Source organism: Peromyscus leucopus, chromosome 3 (assembly GCF_004664715.2).
Source record: "Peromyscus leucopus breed LL Stock chromosome 3, UCI_PerLeu_2.1, whole genome shotgun sequence".
Taxonomy (NCBI): Eukaryota; Metazoa; Chordata; class Mammalia; order Rodentia; family Cricetidae; genus Peromyscus; species Peromyscus leucopus.
The window spans coordinates 107,776,667-107,793,912 of NC_051065.1; the positions used below are offsets into that span (position 1 = coordinate 107,776,667).

Consider the following 17,246-nt stretch of genomic DNA (forward strand, 5'->3'; position numbering starts at 1 on the left):
TTTGCTTCACCAGGTCCATCAGCCAGGATGTTGCCTCCTCACAGGCCTAAAACCAGTGGGGTCAGCTGACTGCGGGCTGAATGAAGCCTCTGGACCTAAGTCAAAATGAATTGGATCACAACAGCAATAATCAGACTAACACAGACACTCACCACTTTCCAGAACAGTCTGGTCAGGTCCTGCTCTCCTGCAGAGGAAGCAGAAGGCCCTGGGCTTCACTTCGCTGAGCCAGGGACAGGAGGACCTGTGCCACCCACGGGAGTCTGAGCCCGGAAGGAGGCGAGAGCAGAGTCCCCAGCTCTCACCTGGACCGCTCTCCGAAGGCAGAGACAGCCTCTGTGCTGCGCGGCCGGCTGCGGCCGCTGCTGCCTGCCTGGGTGAGGGTGAGTAGGACAAGTGGGATATTTTATTTATGTGTTGTGCATATTTATTAGGAAGAGGTAAATAAATTAGCTGCCTGCCATCTGCACCACGGCCCACGTTGAGTTCCCTCCCTCCTCCACCCCCGGGGGCTATGCAGGCTGCCACCGCAGAGCTGGCAACTGTGGGAAGAGGGGCGGCTTTCGGGTGGGACCCCCTTCCATGGTGTGCACAGCCTGGAAAGGGGATCTCCGAAGCAGGAGCTACCAGGCAACACCTGATCCAGAGATCCACGTAACAGCTCTGGAAAAGCCGAGGCCTGTCATCCTGGCTACAGAGGCTCAGAGAAGGCAGCTCGCTTGCCGAGAGTCACACAGCGAGCGAGTGGAGGAGATGAGCCCCGGAAAAGGGGGGCCCAACGCCCTGTGCAGTGTGCCGGAAGAAGGCTGGGCCCCAACACTACCCCTAACACTAGTTGCTGTGGGTTCACACCAGCTTCTTAGTTGTCCTGACCACCTCTCTGTTGAGAGGAAAAATAAAACGTGACAGACCAGACGCCAAGGCTGTGTGAAGAGCCAGAGCCCCCTCAAATTCCAGGTGCCCTTTTAGCCCACTGTGGAGGCTCCCCACACACACACCTGCAAGGGCCACTCAGCCCCGGCACTGCTCTAGGTTTGCCAGATGCTGGGCTTCTCGAAGCCTCAGTTTCCTCCTCTGTGAAATGGAACAGCACCTTGGAAGGCACACGAAGGCGCTACACCAGCAGGCCTGTGAAAGGCTCGAAAACACATCAACCAAAGACAGTGGGCTAGGAGAGGAAGCAGATAGTGCAGAGAGGGGCTTGCCACTGACCCAGCGTCACACAGTGTTTGGAACCCTCAGGAGTGTAGACCACCTGCCTCCCAGGCTGCAGGCACTGAGCCGGGCCATGTCCCAGATCAACCAGAGCTGAATCTTTTATGAAGCACCATCAATCTCCCTGGAATCACGCCTGCCCTCAGCCCACAGGCCGCGCCTGGCCGCCTCTGCCTCCCCACCCGGCCTTTTCATTAAATTAAGTGTGGGGATGCACGGTAATTGCTTTTGATTGTCCCCAAGGGGCCACTTTCCACCTCCCTCCAGGGTACCTACAGGCAGGGACTGAGGCAGGGCTCACTCACACCCTCCAGCCCACAGGACAGAGAGTTCAAGGTAAAAGAGTATTTTTCAAGGCGTCTGACCCAACATCCTGGAGTGGACGCCTGTGAGCCCTGACAGGTGCCCATCATCCTCACAGCTACGAGAGACAGGTTCACTGGGACAAGTCAGCACAGTGCAGTTCTGTGGGCTCCCTTGGCCTGAGGGAAGCAGGGAAAGGGACCGAAAATGTATGATCCCACCCTGTCCTAAGGCACCTGTCGGAGGAGGCCCTGTGAGCCACATCAAGGAGGTGGGTTAGACTTAAAGAAGTGTGAAGTGGCCTGAGGGAGCCATGTGCGGCACAAAGACCTCAGCCCTGACTTCCCTCATGGGCTCTCAGGTACCAGTGGCATGGCTGGCCCCACTGTCACCCTGGCCCACCCCCACCCCTCAGTGCTTTCCTCCGAGGACCACACTGCTGCTCCCTCTGAGGAAGGGGAAGGTCCATTCAGTGAAGGGGCAACAGGTGGGAGGTGACAGATGCGGCAACCTCCCCTCCCTGCTTGAGGTTACAGGATGGCGCTAGGAGCAAGGGGCCATTCTCACTGGATGAGAGGGAGACACGGCCTAGAACATGAGGAACAGCAACGCTCCCAGAGATGATGTGGCCATTACAAATGACAAGCACAAGAAATAACATCCGCGGGAGAGCCGCAAGGAGCCACATGCCAGGCCGATGGCAGTTCTCGCGGCTTTTATAAGCGAGGCTGGAAACGATCTCAGTGCCCAGCGGTAGGGGAGCTGGTAAAGAAACCAGGCCCGGTGTGGTCATCCAATGGGGCACACTACAAGAAGAAGGGTTTTTAATAACCCAGGAACATGCTGACCTTGGGAAGCCTGTGAAGGCACAGCAAACATAAGGTTGTGTTGGCATGACAGACGAAAACAGAGTCCACTAGAGTACCCCAGGGCACTGGGTCTTTATTATCAAGATGGTCTTCAGCGACAACAATTACATCCTGAATCTCAAAGACACCTTGGCAAAAGACTGATTTTTTTTTTCCTGATGTTAGCCAAAAGTCAGAAACATGCACCTATCTGTCCTGTGGGAAATGGCCGTGGCCGCGCTCTTGTTTACTGGCGGTTTTTTTTTTTTTTCATTATTTAAAAGATTTAATGCCCAGCAAACACCTTGCAAGGTGATTTTTTTCCTTCTTCGTCAGAAAGAGAGGAAAAGGAAGAGCCACGTCACCGGCCTGCAAGAGGAAATCAGGCAAAACCTTTCCTTTCTGCGTCTCCAGCTCCTCGGCTGTAAAATAGGGCCTTAGTTTGTTTTTCCTGACTATGATGAAATTCCTGAGGCTACTGATCTTATTTTATTTTTATTTTTTTAAAAAAAGAGATTAATTTTAGCTCACCGTTCTGGTTGTAATGTCTTAGGGACATCATTCTTTTGCTGCAAAGTCCCAAGGCCACATAGAATATCATGTGACATATGGGTGTGTGTGCACGCAAGTGTGTGTGTGTGTGTGTGTGTGTGTGTGTGTGTGTGTGTGTATGTGTGTTTCTTATAAAGCCACTGGGATTTAATGATAGACTCACTACCCAAATGGCCTTTTTCTTTTTTTACATTTTAAAAATTATCTGTGTATGTATGTGTGAGTATGTGCATATGTGTGCAAAAAAATGCCCTCAGAACCAGAAGGTATCAGACCCCCTGGAGCTGTAATTATAGGCAGTTATGAATCACATGGATGTATAGCCTGAGGGTTTGGGCATTAGATGTATAAACTGAGGACATGACAGCTCCAAGGTATGGTTGAAGGGCAAGTTTTTATTGTAGATATGAAGGGGAGTACTGCCAGAGGCATCTGGAAGAGTCCAGAGCGGTGGGGAGGTAGTACACTGAACATGGCCAGCAGAATGCACTTGTCCATGCTAGAGGGTGGGCGAGAGAGAAGAGGGTGGGCACAGGAAACCAGGAGAGGGGGGCCAAGAGAGGAAAGACAAAAGGGAGAGCCAAGACCGCACAGCTCTGAAATGACAGGATTATATAGGAATGAGGAGCTGGGGAAGGGAAGCCCATGAGTTGGAGTTTAGGGTAGGGGTGGGGTGAGGGGAGCTGAGCAGCACCAGGGTAGCTGTGACACTGAGAAAGCCTGGAGGCTAGCATTCGCTTTGGTATGCTAATAGGCGCCACAGCTAGCCACTTGTCCCGACAATGACATTGAGGTTGGGAACACAACCCAGGTCCTCTGCAAGACCTGAGCCATCCATCCCATCAGCCCCATCTTCCACCTTCTAAGATCCCAGGTCCTACAGGTAGGCAGAGAATGGTCCCCCAACCTTTTCAGCTTCAAACTCTCCCCTGTAAAAAGGTATCTGTGATGCTTCCACAGTCCTAGGTACGTGTTATGTTATTAATCAGCCACATATCTCTCCATAATGTGTCCTGTATAATACCCAGAAACAGAAAATCAAATGCCAACCAAAGCCTTGGATGTTCTTTTCCACCTTCCTGTCATGGATGTGTCTCCACCAACCCCTAGCAGACAAGCTGAGCCTGTGCGTTCCTGCTGGCAGGCAGGGTTCACCAAGCTCTTAGCCACTGTTACGGCCCCAGCAAATCACTGGCTCTTGACCTAGAGTTGGCCATGCATGGTGACCCGACTTTAATCCCAACATCTGGAAAGCAGAAGCAGGCAGATCTCTGTGAGTTTGAGTTTGAGGCCAGCCTGGACTACAGAGTGAGTTCCAGGTCAGCCAGTGCTATATAGTGAGACCCTGTCTCAAAACACCCAAAACCAATTATTCTGAGTGAGCTCTGTGGCTCAGCTTGGTTTTGGCTTGGAAGAAAAAAAAAAAAAAAGCTGAAGGATCCACTCAAAGGACCCCTGGCTACTGCTCCTCTCCTCAGTACCCCACTTCCCCACCTAGAACCCAAGAGAGTCAAACCACGTGGCTTCTGAGGGTGGTCTTAAGTGCTGTCCACAGGCACGGTCTCCCTCGGCCCTTTGCATGACTGTGGGGAGGTGGCCTCAGCCTGCTGATTTACAGCCTGGCCCAGACTCACGGTGAAATACTGTTGCCCCTGCTGCCTGCCATCCAAGACTTCACCAACCCCAAGCCGCTACTCTGTACCCCTGATATCAATCTGGAGCCTAGCCTTCTGCACAGAAGGCAAGCTGTAAATCTCAGGCTGCAGGGTCTCTGGCAGGGAGGCATCATGGGAGAATTCATTCCTCACCCTGGGATAAATTACCTCCCAGGACAGGAAGGGGGAAGCAGTAGTTCATTTGGTTGAAGGATGGCTGTTTGGATGGCTGTCTGCCAGATAGGATTTCCCAGCTCGAGACATTCCCAGCAGGAAGCGCCAGTGCCTTCCACACCAGCCCATCTCACTGTCTGCATCCCCCTCCTCTGGGCCTGAGGTACCCACCTTGCTGAGCAACTAGCCAAAGGGGATCCAAACCAGGGACATTGAACTGCACAAGAGTCCTCTTCCTACCAGATAAATCACTCTTAGGAGACAGGACAGCTTCATGGACTGTCACTGGTCCTATCAGCCACCCTCCAGGGCAGGTCCCTGCCCAGGAGTAGTTGGCCCACACAGAACAGACTCCATGTTCTTTTTGTGCTCGTTTTGGGTTGTGTTTTGTTTTGGTATTTTTGTCTTAATTAGTTTTATTTTTTTAGTTTGCTCTGACTTTCATTTTTTTTGTTTATTTGACTGGGTGGATAGGGAGGAGTTGTGAAGGGGAAAATATGATCAAAATATAGTGCGTGAAAACAATTTTTAAATAAAAATTAAAAAACAAAAAGAGGCAAGGTTGACTAGCCTTTAGAGAGCTGTGTGGTACTGTGGTTCTGTTGCTTAAGCCGGAGTGGGATGCAGTAGATCACCCCGTGCACTCTCAAAGGTGCCCTGGCTCATGGGTTGTGTTTGTTTGTTTTGAGACAAGGTCTCTCTATGTCTCCCTGACTGTCCTGGAACTCCTGCTGTAGCCCAAGCTGGCCCCAAACTCACAGAGATCCACTTGCCTCTGCCTCCTGAGTGCTGAGATCGAAGGCGTGCTCCACCGCACCCAGCCCCAAAGGTGCCCTATCTCGCTTTAGCCAGCTCTGTGCACAGTAGATCTGACAGCAGGGTGCAGAAGCGTGGGATGGCATGCCGGCACTGATGGAGAGACGGGGAAAGAAAGCATCAACAGTGCCCTACCAAGGTAAAGGAACTTCCAGAAGGGTACGCTAGAAATGGTTAACAGTGGCTCCCCAGCGTAGGAGAGGGAAGGACGTGGTTTGGTGCAGAGTATTTTATCATAGCAACTGGACAAGTAACTAAGACACATGGAAACAGATCTCCTCATCCCCTACCCTGTGCTAGAGAGTTCCCTAGAATACTTTGGAAAGGAAGGGAGGACCAAAGGATGTTAGCACTTTCTAGATTAGCAGGTAACTGTCCAATTCCCTCCAACATGGTTCTGCTGACTGTAACGTCAATACCTGCTTCCCCCGGGGTCTTGTCAACACTAGCTACTCTATATTTTTACATTTCCTCTTAAAACTTGACATTGTGCTGGGGCTATCAAGATGGTTCAGTGGGTAAAGGTCCTTGCCACCTAACAGTGTAAGCCAGATGGCCTGTGTTCCACTCCTGGAACCCATGTAAAGGCAGAAGGCAAGAACTGACTGCCCAGAGTTGTCCTCTGGCCTACATATGTGCTTTGGCATGCATTCTTATATGCACACAATAATAAACAAAAAAAAATTAAACTTGATCTTATGTGTTTGGAGAGGTTAAGAACATTAGCTAACTCTTGCAGAGTTCAGTTCACATGGCTCACAATTAATTGTCAGTAACTCCAGTTCTGGGGGATCTGATGCCCTCTTCTGGTCTCTGAGGGCACCGTATGCACATAGTACACAGACATACCTGCAGGCAAAACACTCACACACATAAATAAAACCTTAAAAAAAAAAAAAAAAAAAAAAAAAAACAAGCCTTTAAGAAAACTGATGTTGTGCTATTGTCTCTGTGGGTGTCTCCCCCATGCTACCATAAAAATTACCAAAGATGATGTGGCGGCGGCCACCTTTCTTCTTCATCCGGCCATTGCTGCTAATAACTCCCCGTGCAGATTCCACCACTGCCTAGATTTCTTATCTCTTTTCATTGGAGGGATCTTTCTGCGCTCAGGATATTATCATCTGCCAGTACCCTGTGCCGTGAATAGTTCTTCCTGGCCTGGGGGTGGGGGAGGGGGCAGCCTGAACCTTGTCTGTGGTTTCTTGTGTCATAAACACTTTTTTGCTTTTTTGGTTCCAGTTTTTTTCAGTTTGTTTCCCTTGTGAAACTGGCCTTTGGAGTTTCTATTTCCTCAACTGATAATAAGTCGATAGCTCAGCCTGGCAAGGCCGTGGTGAGGAGGGAAGAGTGTGACTTCAGTGTTCTCCCTAAGTCTGCTTTAGTTGCTCAGCCCTCCAGCAGCCAGTGGGAGCCTTCTGAAGACGCCACACTCCCACCTGAAAACCTCTCAAGGGTCTGAGCAAGAATGAAGTCCGAATTCCGCTACTGCGCTGTTAGCTGAGCAGGTGGGAGGCGGCTGATCGGGCTGGGTGGGGAGTGTGGTAATAGATCTCCCTAAGGACCTCCCTAAGGACAGCAGGAGTGCAAGTTCAAAGACATGTGCCCTGTCTTTGAAGGAGAGTGCTGCGAACTCTCTCCTCCCATTTAAAGTTAGCCACTGGTATTTCCAGCCACAGAGAGTCAAACAAGCCCTGCCTTGTAGCCGGCATCACCATTTTTGCTCTTCTGGCCTGGTGGATCACCCTCTGGTTTTAGAGTCCAGCCAGACTGGTAGGACTCCCTGTCCTGGGATCAGGCTCTACAGAACACAGTCCTGGGGAGGGGAGTCCATCCCCAAGCCAGGAAAGGCCCTCTAGGACAGGATGCACACATCTAAAGGACACCTTGGGGAAGGCGGTGTGGTGCAAAACAGACCCTGGGCTCAAGCAGCCTGGGTTCAGGCCCAGACCTGCTCCTCATTGTACGCACCCACAGAAGTCACTCAACCTTTATGCCTCAGTTTCCTCATCTGACAAATAGGAAGTGAAAGCAGTGCCTCTCTCAGCCAGGCATGACGTTGCATGCTTGTAATCTCAGCACTTGGAAGGCTGAGGCAGGAGAATTGAGATTTCAAGGCCAGCTACACCATGAGACCACATCTCATTGTACCAAAAAGCCTGAGGAGGTTGCCAAGTGGTAGCGCACTTGCCTGCCTCTGCAAAGCCCTGGCTTCCATCCCAGCACTGCCAAAAAAGCCAACACAAGTTCTTGCTTCATAGGGTTGCTATGAAAACTAATAGTTAATCTGTAAAGTACACAGAGCACGGTGTACAGCACACCCGAGAGCCACGGCACACCCGGGAGCCACGGCACACCCAGGAGCCACGGCACACCCGGGAGCCACGGCACACCTGGGAGCCACGGCACACCTGAGTGCCACGGCACACCCAGGAGCCACGGCACACCGGGAGCCACAACACACCGGGGAGCCACCGCTGCTTAGCCTCCTCTCACCTGGTCCCTGCTCCAGGGTCACCTGACAGCACCACCCCCTCCTGCCCACCGTCCTAAAGGCTGCACAAGATTGGTCTGTGGTTTCCAGACAATTTCCTCTTCTGCTTTATTTCACTGCATCCACATGTCACCTCCTTGGGGAGGGTTATCTGCTCATTTTCCTGAGGAGGAAACTGAGGCCCAGATGGGCTAATCGAGTAGCCATAGGAGCTGTCTGGCCTGAGGCACTCTTTCTTTCTTTCTTTTTTTTTTTTTAATGTTTTTACTTCTTTCAAACTATTTTATTCACTTTTTCATAAAAAAAAAAACAAGGAGTTTCTGCTTAAGATTATTTTAATTATCTATTTAAAAAAAGTATATGGGGCTGGAGAGCTGGCTCAGTGGACAAGAGCACTGGCTGCTCTTGCAGAGGACTAAAGTTTGAGTCCCACAACCTGTATCAGGCAGCTTACAACTGTCTGCAACTCCAGCTCCAGGGGGATCCCAGGCCTCTGACCTCCATGGGTACCAGCACTCATGTGATACACAGGTGCGCGTGCACACACAGAGTTTTTTTTAATTGATTATAAATTTTAAAGATGGAAGAGCATGATTTTATCCCATTCCAATATAGAAGCACTCACTGATTGGTCTCTGTCTCTCAAGCTTGTGGCCCTGGGGTACAGAAGGACATTTGGTCCTGCTCTGCTCTCCCTAACGAGGCTCTGACTTCATTTCTCTGCTACTATCCCACAAGGACCCCTCCTCCTACCTTCATCTCTCTGGCTCCTCACCTGGGGCTGTTCATGCTCCCACTTTACAGAGAAGACAGGGGAGGCTCAGAGGTCCCACAGCTTCAGGACACCGGCTGGGACTGAAGCCCCCCCCCCCCCCCCCCCCCCCCGGCGGTAGTCTAGACTAGAGGTTTGAGTAGGAGCGGGGCTGGGGAGGGGCTGCACAAGGCTGGGAAGAGCACTCAACTGAACGGGGATGCCCAGACCAGGGGATCTCCCTCCTCCAGCTTCACCGTCTTCCCTGCAGGCATCACCTCACAGGAAGAATGTGAGGAAGGATGCCCAGGCCCTGGCTCACCACAGGAGCTCCCTGGAGGTGGTTCCTCTGCCTTCCCTCGTGTGTGTCATTAAGGAGCAGCCGAGTATCTCAGAGTGGACGGCAGACATGATGGCGGCTGGCATGACATATACTAGCAGGAAAGGTGGGTAACAGAAGTCAGCCCCTTAGGGGGCTGCAGGGAGGAAGTTGTAGAGGTGAAGGGCTGCTGTGTCAGATGGGTGGTCGGGAAGGGACACTGGACCGAAGGACGGTCTGACGGAGGCGACAGAGAGTGCAGAAGTCCTGGGCTCCCTTCGCTCCTCTTGTGGGCTCTGCCTTACCTCTGAGTAAGTCCTGGGCCCCAGGGGTGATGTTTAAACAATGGGAGCCACCCATATGTGCTGTTCCAATGGAGCCCATCAGACAGGCTGAGAGGATGGGTGACATGGGTAGTGAGGAAGGAACTGAGGAGATGGCAGAGGACGGACAGTCTCGCTATGCTATAGAATCTTGGCTGGTCTGGAGCTCCATATGTAGGCCAGGCTGGCCTCCAAACCACAGAGATCTGTTTCCTTTTGCCTCCCAAGTGCTGGGAATAAAGGCATGGAAATGAAAGTGCTGTGAATAAAACCACGCTGGCTCTACGGGAGAATTTTTTTTTTGTTATTGTTCTCACTAAAAATCAGGAAGATGCTGAGAAGTCTCGTTCTGGGCACACGAAAACTTGAGCTTAGGACATAGAAGCTGGGAACACAAGGGGACTTTGCTGCCTTCCTTCCGGGCTGCATCACCTGCCAAGTCTGAAGCACGCACTGGGAGAAAAGACGGACAGGGCTAACCTTCTGTGGTCTCAGAGCTGATTTCTGTTTTGTTTTCTTTTGTCTGTTCGGGTTGCTTAAATGATTGCCCACCCCCACCCCTGACTGCTATGGAAAGGTGGCACACAGCTTTGTTCCCCCTAACACCTTTCTAAGCAAAATGTGGATCTTATGTCCCTCCACTCACAATGTACAGGAACATGAAATGTTCTAAAGACGGGGAGGGAAGGAAAAGCCCAATCATAGCTTCACACCACCCAGCGGGCCAGGTGGAGGCGGGGCAGCCACTCACTGACATCACCCGCCTCGTCATGGGAAATAACTTCCGCCGTTCAAAGCCTTATTTGCATTTTTGGAGGCCCAAGGAGGCATTTAAAATCAGATTGTGTGTTGACATTACAGTTATTAAAACCAAACAAAAGATCCCTTCCTGAGTCTGGCTAGTTCTTCTTAAATTTATCGGGTCCCCGCTACCTGATTTAAAGCCCTGAGCAGATGTTTCACAGCAGGACGTCCATCAGCTCCAGATGCCGCTTTGTTCAAGCTGAGTGCATGGCACGCACTGGCAGCCACACTCACCCAGGGCCTGGGGCTGTGAGCATCCAAGGCTCTCTCCGGCATTTGGCATGCCCACAAGGACCATTTGTAACCCCTGCCTGCGGGTCTGACAGAGAGATGAGCAGCAGGAGTGAGTAGCCAATCACATTCCATCCTATCATCTTTCCCGTTGTCTCCTAGGTAACCGACACAGGGACACATCAGCTAACTGGGTACCACAGGACACAGGCGTGTGCGTGCACACACACTTGCATGCCATCCTAACAGCCTGTAATTCCAGACAGTTGGCACGCGCCTGTCAGCACCCTGGACAGCTCCGGGAGCCGCCTCGGGCCTGTTGTAGGCGCCTCTACCCTCACTGCTTAGCCACATCTGCCCTGTACTGTGTCAAACCTCTGTTTGGGATGTCTCTCCCGGCTGCTATTCACACTACTCAGGATCCTGCTTATCTGTGGAGTCAGCCCAAGTCCGGGGTTAAGTCCTCCCAAGGCGCTCACCAAAAAGTCCCTGCCATAGGGGCTAGATACCTTGCATCTCAAGATCTGGGCTCCTTCAGCCTTACAGCTCATCCCTGTCCTCTTGCTTCCTTTCCTGTCTTCAAGTCACACTGTCCAACATACACGACCCCTGAACACCCATACTTTTTTTTGCACCTGCTGCTTTTGGCCCAAATCACTGCTGAGCTGCTGGGCCTTCTTATTCTTCAGGCAACTGAAGTCACCTTCCTTGGCCACATGTGCCCTTCCTGAAGAAATCCCTTTCCCTGGGACTTTGCAGTATATCTCCCCCACGAGTCAGCTCACTTCAGGGAAGATTCTGAAGCTGTCCCTTTCACACTGACTTGGACACTTCTTTATCTCTCCCTGTCTTTCTTTGTTCACGGTGGGACCCTCCGCACCCAGAGCAGGGCTCTAGACATACTGACGGCGGCTCCTTCATTCCTCATCTCTTTGGAAAGAATAGAGCGTGATGACTTCTGATACTCCCCTGGCTAACATTCCAAAAGTCTGTCAGAGAGCAGGAAGGACCGGCAAAGGACAACCCTGGGAAGATGCTACCGGCCAGCAGTTGACCATCACAGTTGGATTGCAGAGTCTCTTATCTCTCAGTAGCGTCCTCCAAGCACTGGGCACTTTGGATGTCTGTTGCCTCTCTGGCAGACTGGAGCAACTTTCAGCTAAAGACCTGCTTTTATTTTTTCTAACCATACAGTCACTGGTTCATGTGTGTATATGTCTGTGTGTGTGGTGGTGGTGGGGTCTTTCATGAAGCATTTGCCGCAATAAATGGAAGAGAATGTGTCACTGTATAGGAGCATGAAGGTCAAGGTGAAGGTTCACTGGAGCATCTCTCTCTCTCTCTCTCTCTCTCTCTCTCTCTCTCTCTCTCTCTCACACACACACACACACACACACACACACACACACACACACACAGAGTGAGAGAGAGACAGAGACAGAGAGACAGAGAGAGTTTTGAAGCAAGAATCACAGAACGCTCCCTGCAACTGCATGGCCATGTGTTTCCCTCTTCCAAGAACCTGGTTACTGCTCCAGGTTCCAAAAATGGTGCTGAGTAGTCTTATCACTTTAAGTCAACCTCAGAGTGCAAGGCAGCAGATCAATCAGCCACACCACTGACTCCCCCAAATCGTAGCAAGGGATTGCCTTGCACAGGCTACTCAACACAAAATCCACACTGGGTCCTGAGCTCTCTACCAATTGTGCTGTTTCCCCAAATCTAAGGTCAGATCAGCTGTAACCATCAGGAAGAAAGACCTCCTACTGTGTGCTAGTCCCCACACTAAGACAGGACAGCAGGGACTCTTCATGACACCTGCAGGGTGGGATTAAAAAAAAAAACCTAAGTTCCAAAACAGAGTAAAGAGCTTACCTAGCATACATGAGTTCAATGTTTAGCAATGCAAAAAGGAAGGGGGAAGATTAGCATGCCCAAGGTCACCCAGTTGGCACTTAGGGAAGCTGTCATAGTTAGCTTCAGCTGTCAATTTGACACAAACCTAAAGTCACCTGGAAAAGGGAACCTCCATGAAGTAATTGCCTCTATGGGCATGCTGTGGGGGAATTTATTGACTGCTAGTGTTGGAGGACCCAGCCCACTGTGAGCAGTAAGGTCCCTAGGCAGGTAGGCTTGGACTATATTTTTTTTTCTATTTATTTTATGTATATGAGTGACCTGCCTTCATGCACACGGAAAGAGGGAATCAGATCCCATAACAGATGGTTGTGAGCCACCATGTGATTGCTGGGAATTGAACTCAGGACCTCTGGAAGAGCAGCCAATGCTCTTAACCACTGAGCCATGGACTATATTTTAGAAGGCCAACTAAACATGGGCCAGGGAACAAGTCAAGAAGCAGCAGTCCTTCACGGTCTGTCAGTTCCTGCCTCTAGATTCCTGCCTTGAGCTCTGCCCTGGCTTCCCACTATAATGGACTGTGACCTATAAGCAAAATAAACTCTTTTCCTCCTTCAGGTGCTTTTGGTTATGGTGTTTATCACGGAATAGTTAAACAGGAATAGTTAAACAAACTAGGATAGAGGTATTAGACTTGAGTCTGGTCCCCAAACCCGCTCCTCTTCCCCAAGGCCTTGCATTACCCAGCATGGTACCCAGAGGAGTCAGTGCTGTTCAAAACATCCCTTTGTCTGGGTAAAGCTCCCCTCTGAGAGACCACAGGAGCCCTGTCTCTGTGTTTTGTCCTCAGCTTAGCGACCTCCCACCACCCAACCTTTGTCCAGTGGGACCCACATCTCAGAGCCTCTCATCAGTGGCAGGCCCACAGGAACCAATTTCCAGAGAAAGCCAGAGATTTTGTCTATTGAAAATAGTAATTTCCTGCCTCAAGATAGCTGCACCCACCACCCTCTGTTGGAGCGCTGAGGTCAAGGATCAATTCCCAACTAAGATTTTCCAGGAAATACTCAAAGGCTGAGTTCTGCCTGTCACCAGGGAGTGGCCTTCCCCCAACAGATGGCACCCATGGCAGGCAAAGCTGTCACAAGTGTCTCTGACCCCCATCCCTCACTGGTGTCACAGGCCTCATAGGCACCCCGTATGTGTCTCATACATGCTACCCACCTGTACATACATGTACATACCATGTACTGTGACTCACATGGTACCCTATGTACACCTGCCATGTGACTCATGCATGCCACAGGCCTGTGTGCGCGCATAGAGCAGGAGAGCTGAACAAGAGAGCCTCGCTTTCCCCGCAGGACAGTACAGCCCTCCACTTCAAAGCTGGATCTGGGCTATGCGGCTGGGCAGGACTAAGGCCTTAGAATGGGGACAACTCAGTCAAAGTGGCTCTGTTTCCAGAAAGCCCCTATCTGTCCAAAGGTGGGTGGTGTGCACCTGGCTGAGCTAGAGCTCCTTCTTGGTTTGCTGACCCCCTGAAGGCACTTCATACCCCTAGCGGACCACCCTACCTCCTTTGCCCTAGGCAAGAAACTGCCCCTTCTGGGTCCCTACGGTGCCAGGTCTGCCGCTCAGCCTCTCAGTGCGAGCCCCGTAAGGCGCCAGCTCAGGCTTGAAGGGGGTCTAAGCAGAACAGATGGGCAGGACCAGTTCCCCAGGCCCCCTCCTCCCCAACCAGCGTCAGAAATGGATGCTTTCCCACGAAGCTGTGCAAGACTCAACTTGGAGGGGGGGGGGCGGGAGAAAGCCACCTAAAGCTTTTGGGTCTCATAGATTTTTTTTTTTTTAAGTTCACATCTCAACTCTCCCCACTTCCGGGCTGTGTGACCTTGGGAACCGGGCTTCACCTCTCTGAGGCCATTCTCACCTGTAAAGTGGAAAGAACCACAGCGCCCCCGAGAGGTGGTTGTGAAGGTTAAAGGCAGGGGCAGGTGTGAGGCAGCGCCCGTGCCACCCTGTGTCGTCCTCAAATGTGAGCTATGGGGGCTGGGGGTGGTGGTGGTGGTGGCAGCTGCCTTCTGACTCGCTCGGTCCGGGACTCGCGGCCCTAGCAATTCCTAATTAGCATCAAACCCAAACTTTGCTTGGCGGTGACAGCCCGCCGCGGGTCCTCCCACTGCCGCTTTACCCTCATCCTCTACCCTGCGGGCGGTGCAGACAACAGGTAAGGGGAGGGGCAGCCTGGAGGTGCCGCGTCGCAGCGCTGCGGCAGGGGAATCCGGTCAGGGACCCTCATCCGCGTCAGTCTCTTTGTAACTTGGGCGGCTGAGGGTTCCGGGTGCGCGCAGCGTCGCAAGCCGGGTGTGCGCAGGAAAGTTGGGCGCCGAGCTCTGAGGAATCGGGGTCCCTGCCCTCCAGGCCCCGCGGGCGGCGCGGAGGAGGAGGCACGTGGCAGCTAATGGCCCGGCTCCGCTGCGGCTGTGCGCACCGCGGTCCTGTCGAGCTCTGGGCAAAGCGCGCGTCCCGCGGTGACCCTCCGGCCCCAGGGACGTCCGGCCCCTCCGCACCCGCGTCCTACCTTCGTCCGGCAGCCGCTGCAGGCAGAACGCGAGGTTCCTGCGCCAGCCCCGCATCCCCGCAGCCACCGGGCGGCTCCACCCGGCCTTGCCCCCGCCGGGCCGGGCGCAGCGCAGCGCTCCGGAGGCCGCGGGCCCAGCGCGCGGGCATGGGCGGCCGGCTCCGGAGATGCCGCCGGCTCCGCTCCAGCTCCCGCGCCCGCCCGCGGCTGAGCAGCGGCTCCCCGAGAGCGCGCGCTTTCCCGGCGGGGGCGGGGCGGGGCGGCGCGGCGCGGGAGTCGGGCGGGAGGGGCGCCCGGAGGAGGAGGGCCTCGCACCCGCAACCTGCCAGCGCCGGCCTCCCGCCCCAGCGCTCTGCACTCAAGGATTCATGAATGAACGAATGCGTGGGGGAATGTATGCATATGTGCATGGATGAATAAATGAATGAATAGATCAGTAAGTAAAGGAATGAATAGATGAACGCAAGGATGAATGACTGATTGCATCATGAATAAATGGATTAAAGAGTAAACGAATGAATGCAAGGGTGAATAAATGAATGCATGCACGAGGAATGAATGGGTTAGTAAGAAATGAATGGATGGGCGAATAAATGAACAAGTGGATAATAGACTAAAGGGGTGTGAATAAATGGTTGACCGAATAAATGAATGAGGTAAAAAAAAATCAGTGAGGAAATTAATGAAGGGAATAAGTGGCCGACTGCTAAATGAATTAATGTCCTCCAGCCTTACTTGTGACGGACAAAAGTCATCCAGGACACAGCCCTGAGGCCAGGCTCCCTCCTGTTCCAGAAGGAAGCCTGAGGCTTGCATCTTGCAGGTAAGGCCAGAGAGGCTCACGAAGGATAGAGCTTGTCTGAAGAAGCTTGCAAAGGCTGAATCTGGGGGGCACGGAAGGGTGTCTGCTCGGTTTGACTCTGTACCTAGAGATGGTTCCACCCAGCCAAGTTGCCAGCCATTGAGCTCAGCCGATCTCAGCTCCGAGGAACAGTTTAGAGTAGTCAGGCGTGTGCCATCGGTGGAAATGAAGGGTACAGGAGGGTCTCTCTGGTCAATAGAGAGGGAGCCTGCACAGAGCAGCCTATCCCATGGAGTGATGGGAAGGTGAGCAGCTTCTACTTGGAGCCTAGGTCTGTCAGAACTCAACTGTGTGGTCTGTGAGGAAATCGCTAATCTCTCTGAGCCTCCCCTACTCTCTGAACCTACAAATCGGAGAACACCATAATGTCCCAGCAGTCAAGTCAGGCTGGAACATGAGCTTTGTGTTTTAGAAGGAAACTACACAGTAGAACCAGGAACTTGATCCTATCAACCCAGCCATTCAAACTTGGGCCTTCGAAAGTATTGCCTTTGAAAGAAGAGTGTGGTGTCTGATCCTCAACCTTCGCGCATGACTGCTGTAATCACCCTTTTGGCAAAGGAAGATACTAGGGCTCAGAAAGGTTAAGCACACTGCTCAAGGCCACACAGCCAGGAGCTAACCGAACTGACATTTAAATCCAGGTCTGCTCAGCCCCAAAGCACCCCATTCAAGCACAACCCACCAAGTGACATACACGTTTTGTCATTTATTTGTGCTCCTAACAACCCTTGATGGATCTCATCACAGCCTGGTATTCATTTTGAACCATTAATCGCTTCGGTCAGCAGGGCCTGAGGCAAACTCAAGTTTGCAAAGTGAACTCCAGAACGAGGCCTCATGGCTGTGTCTCCCACCTGAGAGTGAGTACCCCTGGGTAGCTGTGTACCCAAGAGGGGAGTGAGTCTCCCTGCGACAGGACAGCGGTTTCTCCCCTCTGTGCCCAGAATGATGGTCTCTATGGCTAGAGTGCCCAAGTGCCAAGGAGGATGGGATAGATTTGCTGATGGAAGAGGTAAAAACGGCCATGTTCAGACAGGGGCCCCGGAAGAGGCAGTGACACTCAGGGTGCTGTACAGTTGGCAGGAGCAGGATGCAGAAACAGCCTGTGCGGGGAGGGGCTTCAGCGACACGTGGGTGCTGAATAGGCCACTGAGTGTCGTATAAAATAGCCATTTTGTCACGGTTGTGAATTCTGTAGGCAGGAATTTGGGCCCAGAGGATATACGACAGTTCTACGAAGATATGAAAGGTGGGACAAAGTGGATGACAGCTGGGATCCTCTGCAGACTTCCCTTGCTGGTTCCTGGCATCCGCAACTTTTGCGGGAATGGGTCCTCGAAGGAGGCTTGGGAAAGGACAGCTCCCTCCCCAGTTTGGGAGATGGCCTAGTCAGCTTCCTGTTACGCCAACACAGCTGAAGTCTTCAACTTTTCAAGAGAAAATGTTGGTTTT

The 17,246-nt window shown here is 52.3% G+C and overlaps 1 protein-coding gene across 1 annotated transcript in view; it reads right to left on the bottom strand.

Moving 5' to 3' along the window:
* Grip2 (glutamate receptor interacting protein 2) overlaps positions 1-15,127 on the bottom strand; it is an 84,782-nt gene extending 69,655 nt beyond the window's left edge. Inside the window, exon 1 of the mRNA XM_037203920.1 lies at positions 14,930-15,127. Within this exon, the coding sequence (XP_037059815.1) occupies positions 14,930-14,984 (55 nt within the window). The 5' untranslated portion in view covers positions 14,985-15,127. The remainder of the gene's footprint in view (positions 1-14,929) is intronic.
* Between the last annotated feature and the right edge of the window lie 2,119 nt (positions 15,128-17,246).